At 46.6% G+C, this 13190-nt stretch overlaps 1 protein-coding gene across 1 annotated transcript in view; it reads right to left on the bottom strand.

Annotated features, from left to right (window-relative positions):
* Positions 1-2981: 2981 nt before the first annotated feature.
* Positions 2982-13190, bottom strand: part of LOC310813990 (fibroblast growth factor receptor-like 1) — a gene marked incomplete at its 5' end in the record, with an annotated part of 24341 nt that continues 14132 nt past the window's right edge. The window contains 5 exons of the mRNA XM_083683197.1: positions 2982-3441; positions 4313-4666; positions 5272-5556; positions 5656-5742; positions 11405-11677. Coding sequence (XP_083539323.1) covers positions 2999-3441; positions 4313-4666; positions 5272-5556; positions 5656-5742; positions 11405-11677 — 1442 coding nt within the window. The 3' untranslated portion in view covers positions 2982-2998. The remainder of the gene's footprint in view (positions 3442-4312; positions 4667-5271; positions 5557-5655; positions 5743-11404; positions 11678-13190) is intronic.

Below are 13190 nucleotides of genomic sequence, written 5' to 3'. Positions count from 1 at the left end.
TCCATGTCTGTCTTTTAATACTGTATATTAGTAATTAATAAAGGTGATTTACAAATCTGTTCACGTGTTCCTCTATTAAAGTGCTTTATGATTCTCTGATCACTAACCAGTATTTCAGTAAATAATCTTGTGCCGAATTTACTTGGAAATCAAACAATCTCAGTACTTCTCTTGCTCTCATGTCTACCAACACATTGGTGTTGAGTTAGCAAGATTTTGTCCATGTGCAGCTGATGGCCCCTGGTCTGAGCATTGATTACTTTTTCTTCTGTTGACTGATGGATAGATGATTCACTTACTTAAACAAATGTATTGTTGTAAGTCGCTTTGGATAAAGGCGTCTGCTAAATGCCATAAATGGAAATGTAATATAAATGATTGGATTTAAACCCTGTTCTCCTGTGTACCAATCCAACGTGCTCCTACCAGACGGACCAAGAAGGTACCTTGTTGCTCCATGGACAGCATGCCTTCAGGAAGTGATGACTGCAGGATGGACAGTTTTCACGAATCAGTTGATGACATTTGCTACAGTACATGCCTTCTATACTTTTAATAAACCTGTTTCCTTCTTTCTAAGGTTGTTTGAACATTACTATGCAACCACAGTAACTCTACTACCTGCTGGTTAGCATCTCATCGATGTAATTTATTGTAGTTCATTTTGAATCCACAGGGAGGCAGTGTTCACAACAGTATTGCACTGTTGCAATCCTTGTCAAGTCCCTTTTTGTAGTTTTTGACTGCATGAATTTCTAAATGATGAGCATACCAGTGTGCAGACCTACAGAAGCCTAAGGTGTACGCGCCGGAGAAAGCAGCAGCAAGCGGTGAGCTGTGTGCTGCTAATTAAAACATTTCAGCCATCGCTCCCTCCTGTCTGTCTGGAGCCAAAGCTCATCCCGTCCTCCGGTGCTTACAACAAAACAAGAGCGCTACTCTGATACAATGCTCCCCTTCTTTCCTGAGAAATCACAGGGTCCTGTCACATCACTCCCGGAGCAGGACAATGCACTTCCTAAACGGTGAAAGGAAATCCTACCTAGATTGCAGTTGAATGAGGTGGTAGTGTGGGGCAGGGAGGGGGGGGGCGGGCGGTAAAAGGGGTAGATTCACTTTCTTAAATGGGAAAGATGCTAGTCCTCTGGTATAGTTTTGCAGGGGCCATCACTCTCATCTAAAGGACTGTGAGAGCGCTCTGTCTGTGGCTGTATCTATTCAGGCATTCATTCCACCTGCGCTGCCCCCTTGCTGGCTGCCCTCTGTCTCACCCTCTGCAGACTAGGCTCTTCTAGCCATGTCAAGGGAGGAAACTGACCTCCCCTGTGCAGGGGGCCTCCCACTTCTCCTTATCTATCAGGACAGGTAACTGTCACACAACCCATCCTCTCACTCCCAGTGGATCGCGGTCATCAACAGGTGGGAGGCCTGGAAACTTGTTCAAGCCAGGTTTTTTTTATAGACACATGGCCCTTCATAGCCTACAACTGGCAGACTTAATCATTACAGTTTGACAGTAATGAACAAAGTATGTTGTTTACAGTAATGTGCAAAAAAGTAGAAAACTGTTAGTAATTGAAGCCATGACCCAAAGATTAAAACAAAAGTCCTTTAATGTTGCCAAATCATCAAACTTTCGATGGTTTAATTTACTTTTAAGAGGATACATTGTACAAGATTGTCAAATATAGCCAATTATATAAGTACATATCTGCATGAAGTAAATATGATTAAACTGGTTGACAATGTACTTAATATGCTTTATACTTACCATTGCAACTACAGTAAATCTTATTAATCTTACATATTTTAGATCAAAATACATGTAAAAATGTCTGACTTTGAAAAATAATACATTTCCATAACAAAATAAATTAAATATGACTCATTCAAAAATGTAAATAAAATGACTACATCTATATATAAATTGTGGTTGGATTAGATTGCAGTCCAAGTACTCATCAATGTAGTCTTTTATTCACTGCAACATCACTGGGGGGGATATTTTGACCTTTAACCTCTTGCAAGGATTCTACTCTACAAACAAACACAGAGGAGAGTGGTGGTAACCTAACAAAGGTTGGGATTGTGGCAGTGATAAGGAGCAAGTCCAAACATACAGTACAGTCAACATTGAAACATAATTCTTCTCCTGTGCAGTCTTAAAAACGGGCAAGACTTGCGTTCCTCATATCTTACCATCTGCCATCATTAATCCTTTTATAGTCTTTCTGTGGTGTGTGATTGTGTTACTATAATAGAACGGAAAACAAGATCATTGAGGGAACAGTTATGATAGAGGATAGTGGTCATTGGTCAGGGTTAAATGGATGTGCATTCAAAACAATAATGAAACATTTAAAAAAAAACAAAAAAACAAAAAAGGGACTACCTGAGTATGACCGTAAAACCAGCCCTTTTGTACTATGTTCAATACCGCTTCCATCATAATCATCATCATGACCAAGCAGAGCAGGAGTAGAGGTAAAGGGCCAAACTAACCATAATCCTGACCCTGACCCTTATAGATTAGTGGAGATGGGTAAACAGAACATCACTGATGGATCAGTCAGTCTGAATAGCTGCCGTTGAACCCGCACACACTGCAGGATCTCTTGGCGTTTCTGTGTGAAGTAAGTGCACATCAGGGTTTGATAGATTTTAGTGGTGTGAAACACGTGAAATATCACCAAACAAGGCGGGTAACCAGGTAAAAAACCATTCATATTGTCATTGGAGGACGCGGTTACTATTGATGAAACATCACAAACTCCTATTATTGCTTATTGCAACTGAAATGGTGTACAGTGCTCTACAATAGTCCTAGCAATGTTCAGTTAGATCAAGGTTCAGCACAGGGGAGGAGACAGTTCATAGAGCAATGCCAGGTGTTTGTTAATGAGGAGCTGTTCTCTGAGGTTCAGTCCACAGCGACTGTAAGATGCTCTCGCTGTGCGATGCAGCAAGGGGGACAGGGGGAGCCACATTTGGCACCTTGCTAACACTGAAAGTGAATGTGCTGATGCTGGTGTACTTTCCCGTCCACGTGGGAGTGAGTGTGCGTGTGGATGTCCGTGTAGATTTTCGGGTAGATTTTCGGGGGGAGAGCGGAGCCCCCCTGAGTGAGGAGGAGCTGTTGCTGGGCCAGATACTCCTCATAGTTTATGGAGCTCAGGCAGTCCTTCTCTGGGCTGGAGGAGGTGGAGGAGGGGGCCACGCAGCCCCTGTCCCGCTCCCGGTACGGCAGCCGGTGGGAGGCCTGCAGGACCTGGGCAGCCACCACTGGCGCGCTGGGCGGGGAGCAGTGCTTCTTACTCTGGCAGAACCAGAGCAGCACAGTGCCGAAGATGAACACCATGCCAGCAGGGATGCCAATGATAACAGGCCAGGGGAGAGTGCTGGAAGCTGGGGTGAGCATCGGCCTTATGGGCGGCTTGGTGTCTGCAGGAAGAGAGGATCACGAAGAGAAGGGTCAGTCAACATGTCAGATCCATCTGTTCTCAATCTTATTGTTTGCACAACTGGCTATGATGTTTTCGGATGTTTTCCGAGCATTTCATAACCAAGATTGTAACCTGGCAAAACCGTTCCGTGTCTGTGTTATGAAACAAAAGGTCTTTGATGAATCCCATATTTTTGTTGTGTGCATAATGTTCTTCTGTTACCTTCTATGTAAAAACAGACATTCTAAATAATAAAGGTTATCAAAGGAAATGTCCATTCAAATACTGACAGGCTTTGCTGGAAGGCAATTAAATAACTGCTTCAGTTCAATACTACATTGTTGACAAATAACAAAGAAAAGAGAAAATAGTTTTGTCATGTTCATTAGTCACAGTTTTGTTCAATGTTCCGGTAGTCTGGAATTACAGGCCCTGAGTGAAAATAACATTAACATAACTGATTACAGTAATGTCTGCCTGTAGGTTTACATCTGTAGGTTTTCATTTCGCCGTGGTGGGCTAATTTCAGGTTTCGGGGGGTAGACTTTAGAGAGGGCAAGTAAGGGGTTTGGTGTGGGAGGGGGGCACATGATGGGGACTGTTTTCTTTTCAAAATACATATATATCCCTCCTAAAGACCTCTTCACCCCCACTACCCCCTGTAAAAGTTTCTCTCCTGTTAAGAACATTTTAAATTAATTAATTAATTTAAAAAAAAATCTAGCATTGTGACTGCCCATGGCCCCTGGTCTGGGCATTGATTACTTTATCTTATGATGACTGATGGATAGATGATGTATTTGTTGCTTTGGATAAAGGCGTCTGCTAAGTGCCATAAATGTAAAAATAGGGGCTGGCCCTGGACTAACCTGGCAACACAGTGAGGAAAGCACTGCGGAAGCTGTAGCCCATGGTGTTGGCGCCCAGGCAGATGTACATGCCAGCGTCTTCCTCCTTGGCACGGGTGATGAGCAGCTTATTGAGGTAGGAGCCATCGGGGCGCGACCACACCTCGCCCGTGGGCAGCACCACAAAGCGATGGTCGCCCACCTCGATGGTGGAGTTGTAGCGGCTCTCCTCGTTGGACTCCACGCGCTTGAGCCACTGGATGACCGGCTTGACGTCACTCCTCACTTTGCACTGGAACGAGGTGGTGCCGCCGTAGTCCACGGTGGTGTTGACCGGGTGAGTGCCCGTCAGGATGGGCTTTGAGTTGGTCCTCTCTGCGGAGAGACACAATGGCCATCTGTTACAACACTCCCACGTTCTGACACGGCAGACCCGTTGCACCTTGGACAAGCATAGATGTCCACACGGTTATTAGCCTCAGGCTTATGACTCGTAATTGACAGAGAGAGAGGAATACCACATGTAACACAAGAAGTATGTGTGATTAGTTTCCTCTCTCTGTCCGCTCCTGGTTGTACAGCACACATGTCTCGGGGGGGAGGGGGGGCTGCTGCCAGACAGCTGGACTGTAATCAGCTCCAGATTGGGTGGAAGGCAGGGTCCCCCACCCCCCTCTCTCTCAGGCCTGCCTTCTCAATATGCTTCTCATATACATGATTACACAAGCACATTCATCCATGGAAGCGGGATATGAGTAAGACGTACTGATCAAACACAGCAGTCTGGAAAGGTGGATCAGAGAGTGAGGTGATAGTTCTTCCTTGGACAAATCCTTGACGTTAACATTGTATTCCAATGTGTTGACCACATTGATTTCCCTCACAGATGGCCAACGCTCACAAAACCCATGGAACACACTCTACACTAATCACATTAACTGCATGAATTAGGCCTCTCTGTAAGAGAGCACAGTACTTACGTATGACCTCCACTTTGTACATGGCGTTGATCTCCCCAGCGCGGTTGGAGACCCTGCAGGTGTACCTGCCGCTGTGCTCCGGGGTCAGGTTCCTCAGGCTCAGGGTCCACTTCTTCTGACGACCCTCGCCCACCTCCTGTTCTGTCAGCGGCCTGTCGTTCTTCAGCCACACGATGTCTGGCCGAGGGTTACCGCTGGCCGTGCACTTGAGCCTCACGGAGCTCCCCACCGGCCGGGCAATCACCCGCTTCCTCATCTTAGCAGGCTGGGTGAAACGGGGCCGCACTTTGGGGGAAGAGAAGGGGGATTGTCGGGTTGACTGACTTGCTGAGATGGATAGGCATAAATCATGGCACCATTTGCAGGGCTTTACAACTCTCTTACCTAGCTTTTCTGAAACGCCATCAGGGCCGTACTCTGACTCTGCACCGTCGGTCACCCCTGGCGTCGTCTTATCAGAGCCAGAGTCATCTACAGAGGAAAGAAAAAAGAACAGATTACTGTAGAGCCGGGATAGAAGTGAACATGTAGAGGATACTGTTGTTACTATTGGGGAAAAACAATGCTGAACTTTCAGCACTGAATTCAAAATGGTGTAAAAATGATGGAATTGCCGTGCCCAATCGACACACTGCAAATGGCTTAGAAGTCTTAACAGAGGGTGATGACAGAGATTATGAGGTAATCCTGTTAGGGTTTCACTTGTGTTAAAGACTTCTGTGGCCATTTGGGGGTAAAAGCAAATGGAGTTACAGTACACCTTCCAGTCGTGATCTCAGAAGGGTGGTTTTCTTGGTCATTTCCATGGTGATTTCCAAGCAGCAATCATGCTATACAGTAAATCAACTTTGCATGCTATAACCCCTAATTGTGTTAACTTCAAGCACCTTAACGACACACTCACAGGAGTTATAAATGTCTCTTCTGTTTACATAATCAATGCACATTCACGGTCTTCGGCGTTCAGCAATACTTCTAATAATATTTTAACGCCTTTTTTAACAATGTAATTGACACTGCGCGGCACGCCTGACAAAGACAAAGAGACAAGGCCAAACAAGCACAGTAAAACACTCTTGGCTCCATCTGAGTAAATTTAGCATTTATAGATAGGGTCCACTTGTGGGGGGGGGGGGCATGTTAAGGTCACACGCTGTAGCATTTCGGAGTAATATGATCAGTTTTAATAAGCACAGCTCCAAGAGACAGCTGTGGAATTGATGTCACTGACTGACTGACTGACATCATGTGGTTGAGCTAAGACAGGGCTTAGGGGAAAATATAATGGGTGAAACCTAATAGATCGTTTGTAATGCATGGTACTTTTGTGAGCTGGGCATTGATGAATTTATGAAGCATATCAAGTTCATTGCCAATTACTGCCATTCCTCACCGTGCCAGACATTAAATGGCCAATTACAGAAGCTCAACCAAAGCAGAGTTGGGTGTTAGATAGATTTCATATGATACTACTTCTCTGTATCACTTCACGTTAGGCGATGAAGTGAAATGCTTCACAAATCTTAGCAAACATACCAGCCATAGGTTTGTGAGATTTATCTTACTTGCTGGGAGATTGTCAATTACAATGCTACCCAACATATCAAACACACTTCATTAGTATGGTGAATTGTTACTGTATTTATGTCTTATGTTTAATAAGAAACATTTCATGAATACGACACACACTGTATCGCTCACGGGCAAAGCCATGTAGCTTTACTGGTACCGAACCTGATAGCAGTGTAGTCTCCAGTTAAATTTCTCTAAATGCAGTTTGGCACACTTGATTCCCACTACAGGTCTGAGTGGTGCAGGTAAAGAGACCAGATGTGGCTTCTAACCCCCTATTCCAGCCGCTGTCCTAGTTCCCCCAAACCCCACAAAGCTCTCTAGGGTTCTCAGGGCACAAAACCTCCATTGTGTGTCCCCTGCAGCACCAGGCCCAGCCATGATGTCATGGCTATTTGAAGGGCTTTAACTGGCCAACTATAATAACCCATTCCTTTAAAAAACAGCCTCCATTGGAAGAAATATTTCTCTGTAGCTCACTTGGGCTCTCTACATTCCTCCCGGTTCCTGAACCTCCCAATCCAAACAGAACACGGTCCTACACTGCCAGGATTTTCTTTTCGAACTTTTTTTTGGGTTCCTGAATCTATTTCCTCTCGATTTTTTGGAGGTCCTTTGGAACAATGGCGTCCTTTATGAGTCTGGGCCTATACTACTATCCCAGGCTACTATTGTCTTTACACAATGTTGGCTCACTGGAGCTGCAGACTGGAGGGAGGCAGGACATCTCAGTGCTGCCATATAATTGTTATTGTTGGAATACTGAAAAATACAATTATCAGTAAATGGAGAGGACTGGGAGGCCTCCCTGTCAGTCCTTTCAATGTCCCGCCTCTATCCTTGAGAGGGGCCCCATCCTCCCTCATCAAAGAAGTAAGAGTAGCAATTAACTTGGCCTCTGCAGGACACAAATGTCAAGGGGTAAAACATGTGATTTGTACTCCAAGCCTCACAGATTGAAATATAACATTCAAAATCAATGTACAATTGTAATTCCATATAGGGAATGACTAAATGAACACATAGACAAGCAGCATGGTAAGGAGCTACTGTTGGGTGGACTGGCATGTACGTAAAGTAACTAAAGATGAGGACCAAAGTGAGGAGAATCCATTGAAACTGTCCTCCTACAGCACAGGGACTGGTTGGTGCCCTCCCCATCACTCTCTCTCTCCTTTTCATTCACAAATCCAGCCACAGGAAATAGGTCACTCTTCTCCCTCACTTGGCCTTGGTGCTCTCGCTGAATCACAGGAAAAGGCCCCATGGCTCTGCGGGTCGCAATGAGCTCCAGATGTGTTTGGGGACATTCTGGTGAGAAAGTAACATGCAGTGGCCTTCCATCACACTCTGGAGATCTCCAAACAGCTTCCACATGTTATCAGTCATACTGTACAAGACTGCATCATATTGCATACGAACGGTCAACTGAACAGCACAGCTGATGAAATACAGCCCTACAGCTGTCACTATTACTGTACCTACATAAAGAAGTTTTATGTTTCCATGTAGAAATGGCCTCTGTAGCTCTTAGATGTCACATGATCTGCGCTGTGTAAGCGTTGTGTTCGAATATCAACTTGATCGGTGTGGATGGTGTGTCAGAGTTTTATAGAGTTTACCACCTGGAAAGGGTTGGGGCTGGAGCTTGTATGGAAGGGATGGGGGGGTCAGTTGTCAGGAGACCACCCCAAACACGGCCCAAACAGCCAGCTGGTGGGATTGAGGAGGCGCCATGTTGCACTGGCTGACCAGATTCTTGGGATAGCTCTGGGGAGGACAGGCTGTCCGCTGGCAGATGGAGATAGGGATAGCTAGCCAGCCGCTGTAGAACCCCCTTACATCACAAGGTCCCCCTTCTCTCTCTCTCTCTCTCTCTCTCTTTTTCCTATCCTTCATTTTTTTTTCTACATCCCCCTCATCTCTCTCCTACTCACCCCTTGTCTTCACTGTAACGCCTATTCCCTTCCTCCTGCCCCAAGTGATGCAGACTGTAATGTTTAAAAAGTGTGTTTACTGTGCACTGTGGGCCTTCAGCTTGACACCCTGCCAGGATATTGTCGCCACTGTTCCCCTGAACAGCACTTTAACTGACTGCAGCGTGTTTCTCTCTATTTTTTTTCTTCCTGAGCTCCAGCAAAAATAATAAAACTAAATGATGGATTCTGTACTGTAGAGCTGTGCTGGAAGTTACCCAGTATTACACCCCCCATTTGCAAAATGTCTAATAAATAATATCTCTCTGTAAAGGAATCTACCAGCCTTCCCTACCAGACACTGAACCACCTACAGGCAACACAATCATTAAAATGTCTAACAAATAGCCGTATCAAGTTGAACGGAAAATGCTGATCACCATAATTGTTCACCATTCTACGGCCTTAAGCTGTCAATTCTCTGAATGTATGACCTCAGTCTTATAAGTGTTAGAAAATGAGGCTCCCCTAATCTCCATAGTGAAAACAGGCTTCTCCCTGCACGGCACCCCTGATGGGACAATTACCTATAAAAACAAACAAACTGGTGATGGCTGCCAGTCCCTGGCTGTGATGATGGACGAGAGAGAAGGAAAAGCAGAGAGAAGAGCGCCAGGGGGAGGTCTCTGTGGTCTTACAAAACCTGAGACTTACTAGTGTTGGGTTGTCACGCATTCACTACAAACAGCGGGAAAGGAAAAACCAAACACGCTCCATCAGGGTGAAGACGGAGGCCAAACAGCTTGCAGCTGAACCAAATAGGGGTGAAAATAACAGTGTTCTGTTCAATAAAAAGGACGTATGAAAATATGCTTCTCGTGACGAAAAAAAAAAAAAACGTAGTTAGTGTCATGGATTGTTTTTGAACAGAGTGTGATCCGGTGTAAATTGTGTGGGCAACCTGAAACGCTGCACGTTCAAGATAATGTCTGCAGCAGTAGTGACAGCAGAGTTTTTACTGCCAAAGCTAAGGAACCCCCCAGCAGCAACGTATAAAGAGCCGGTTTTTCTAGTGCAGTGTCGTCATAGACAGCCATGGCTGACTTTCATGACAAATCGCACAGCTGTAATGTGACCTTTGAAATTCCACCGCTTGGTGTGCCTCTGCTGTATATATATATAATCTTTCATTTCAAGGAAATCAACAGATACAGTAGCCTCTCCTTGACCTCCCATCTTGAACACGAGCCAACATAACTTTGTTAGACTAGCTACAATTTCAACCCTGTAACCCTGATAGTCAGCAACTGTACTACAACGGACACCATTCTTTTCACTCTATTTATGTTTCTCTGATTTGTCTGATGAGAGTTGTCCTCCAAAACAAGGCCAGTGTCAGGAGCCATCACAAGACCAGGAGGCTGCTCCTCCATTTGGCCCCTGGCCTCCCCTTCACTCTGGGAGGCTCTGGCCCTAATTAGGCATCTTACAGTAATGAGACTAACGAGGGCCTTCACGCTCCACTCCTCCCATTCATCACGCTGCTCCACTCTAACCTACTGTACACACACACACACACACACACACACACACACACACGCACACACACGCACACACACACACACACACACACACACACATGCACGCACGCACACACGCACACACACACCCGCCTGCAAGCACGCACGTACGCACACACACACATACACACACACACACACACACACACACACACACACACACACACACACACACACACACACACCCGCCTGCACACACGCACGCACACACACACGTACACACACACAGAGCAGCACCATAGTCCCGGGCCTGAGGAAACAGATAGATGAACAGCTGCTTGACGCTGTCTTCTTATAAGCCTTATGAAGCTTCACAGGTTGCCCTTAAAGTGAATGGGTTTCTTTTTGTCAATTCAGAGCTCCTGTTTTTACTATTGCGAATTTAGCCTACGGAGAGAGAAAAACATAAGATCTGCTTGAGTCACGGAGGATGAAGTAGTATGAACCAATATCCCATGCTGACTTTAGTGGTGGAGGATATAAGAGATATTAAAGATGAGGGGATCAACGACAAACCCTCTCTAAATCCCCCCGTCTCAGCTAGTCACCACCATGGTGCATGGCGTCTCAGCTAGTCACCACCATGGTGCATGGCGTCTCAGCTAGTCACCACCATGGTGCATGGCGTCTCAGCTAGTCACCACCATGGTGCATGGCGTCTCAGCTAGTCACCACCATGGTGCATGGCGTCTCAGCTAGTCACCACCATGGTGCATGGCGTCTCAGCTAGTCACCACCATGGTGCATGGCGTTGCATTTGAACATCTGCAGGTTGACAAGACCTTGGACTGAGGGGAAGTGTTAAATGTCCGCCTTTGAAACACTTCCTCGGCGGAGGATGACAAGCTCTGACTCACACGCATGCTTTCTGAGCTCCGTCACTGTGAGGGTGACCTCAGTGTGAAGGACGTCATGTGGTTCACGGAATGCGTTTCATGAGCGTTACATGTAAACACGAGGGACCTTTATTCCGGTTCCAATCACACCTCAACAAAAAGGCCTGTCAAATACCTGGAATACCTGGAAAGCTGACTGAACAGCAAGAGAGAGCACATTTCTACTTACCGATGACAATGAGGGTGTAGTTGATGTTGACACTGCCGAACCCGTTGGTGGCTTTACAGACGTAGGTCCCGGCATCCTCCGCCTCCACCTCCTTGATCTTCAGGCCCAGGCGGAGGATACGGAAGCGGATCCAGCCGCTGTGGATGTTACGGCCGTCCTTGGTCCACATGATGAGGGGTGGTGGGTCTCCCTCCACAGGGCAGGCCAGCTTGATGGAACTGCCCAGACGCACACTCTGCCTGTGGGCCACCTTCTCAGCCACCCGCGGAGGCCCTGCACACCCACACACACACACACGCACACGCACACGCACACACACACACACACACACACACACACACACACACACGTACACGCACACGCACACGCACACGCACACGCACACGCACACCCACACCCACATACACACATATACACAAAATCAATGAGCTGAACTATTCATTGCATGTATAGCGGCCCTTATTGAATTTAAACTACAATGAAAAGATTGAATACACATCCATAAACATAAAACGTACTTCTAGTTTGAACTGAATTGAAATTAATCTGAGCTGAACTGAGGCAAAAGCACTTGTGGGATGTGGGCAGAGGGAGGAAGGGTTGCGGGTAATTCGTCACCCCTTCGTCTGATTATCCAGAGATGTTGAAACCAGATTGTAATAATTGGACTAGCCTTGTCATCCATTACACAGAGAGGGTAAAAAGTTCTGGCTCTGGTTGTGCCTAGCGTGCGGGAGATCAAAGGGAGCGGGGCGGGCCACTGTGAGGCGGACAGCAGCCCTCTCTACCTGCTCTTAATTGGCTCAGGTTTGCTCCCTCAGATCTGGTGAAGTGGAGCGCTCTCAGACACCCTGTGATAGTCTTAGGAGGCCTGCAGAACGACTGGGACGGGGCTTAGAGCCGCAGCAGAGCTGAAGCACTGACCCCGACCACAACACCACACAGCAACACAGAGCAGACGGAGCAGAGCAGAACAAGAGGGGAACAGGGGAGGGGAGAAGAGGAGAGAGGAGAGAGGAGAGGAGAGGAAGAAAAGAAGACAATGCTACTCAACGCAGCATAGTAGAAGAAACGCAGGAACGCAGCACACTGCATAGTCTGCCTCTCACTACAAATGGACAGTCTGGTAGCAGTAAAAACTATGGGAAGGGCAAATAAACAAAGGCTCTCTCAACACACTCACATTCCAACGGTGCATTTCACACATATGGTAAACAAGCACTTCATTATAGGGATTGGGGGGGCAGGGAGAAGGGGACTGCAGATAGCTCCATCTGGCCATTTACTGGTCACATTGCAAACAGATGTGGCTCAACTGCAGGTACGAGATCTGGAACCTCAAGGCTGGAGTAGGAGGCCTTGCAGCTGGGGGAGGTGGACCTCAGACTCTGTTCATTGTAATGTTAACAGGCCACTCACATCAAGCCCTGTGTGTGATTTCAAAATGTGTATCCTTTGACTGCACTGTATGCTTTGACCACTCCATGGGAAAAGATGAACCCTATGCTGTGTTAAATCCAATGTCTTACACAAACATGCACAAACACGCACGCACGCACGCACACACACAGTTGCAGACAAACAGACAGACAGACAGACAGACACACACACACACACACACACACACACACACACACGCGCACACACACACACACAGTTGCAGACAAAGAGACTGACAGACAGACACACACACACACAGACACACACACAAAAACACACACACGGCTCTGACTGCACAGGCTCTGCCCCCCTCTCAGTAGAGACCTTCCTGTTCCAAAGCGTGCCC

The sequence above is a fragment of the Argentina silus genome (assembly GCF_951799395.1).
Source record: "Argentina silus genome assembly, chromosome: 13".
Lineage (NCBI taxonomy): Eukaryota > Metazoa > Chordata > Actinopteri > Argentiniformes > Argentinidae > Argentina > Argentina silus.
This window is presented reverse-complemented; position numbering and strand designations above follow the sequence as displayed.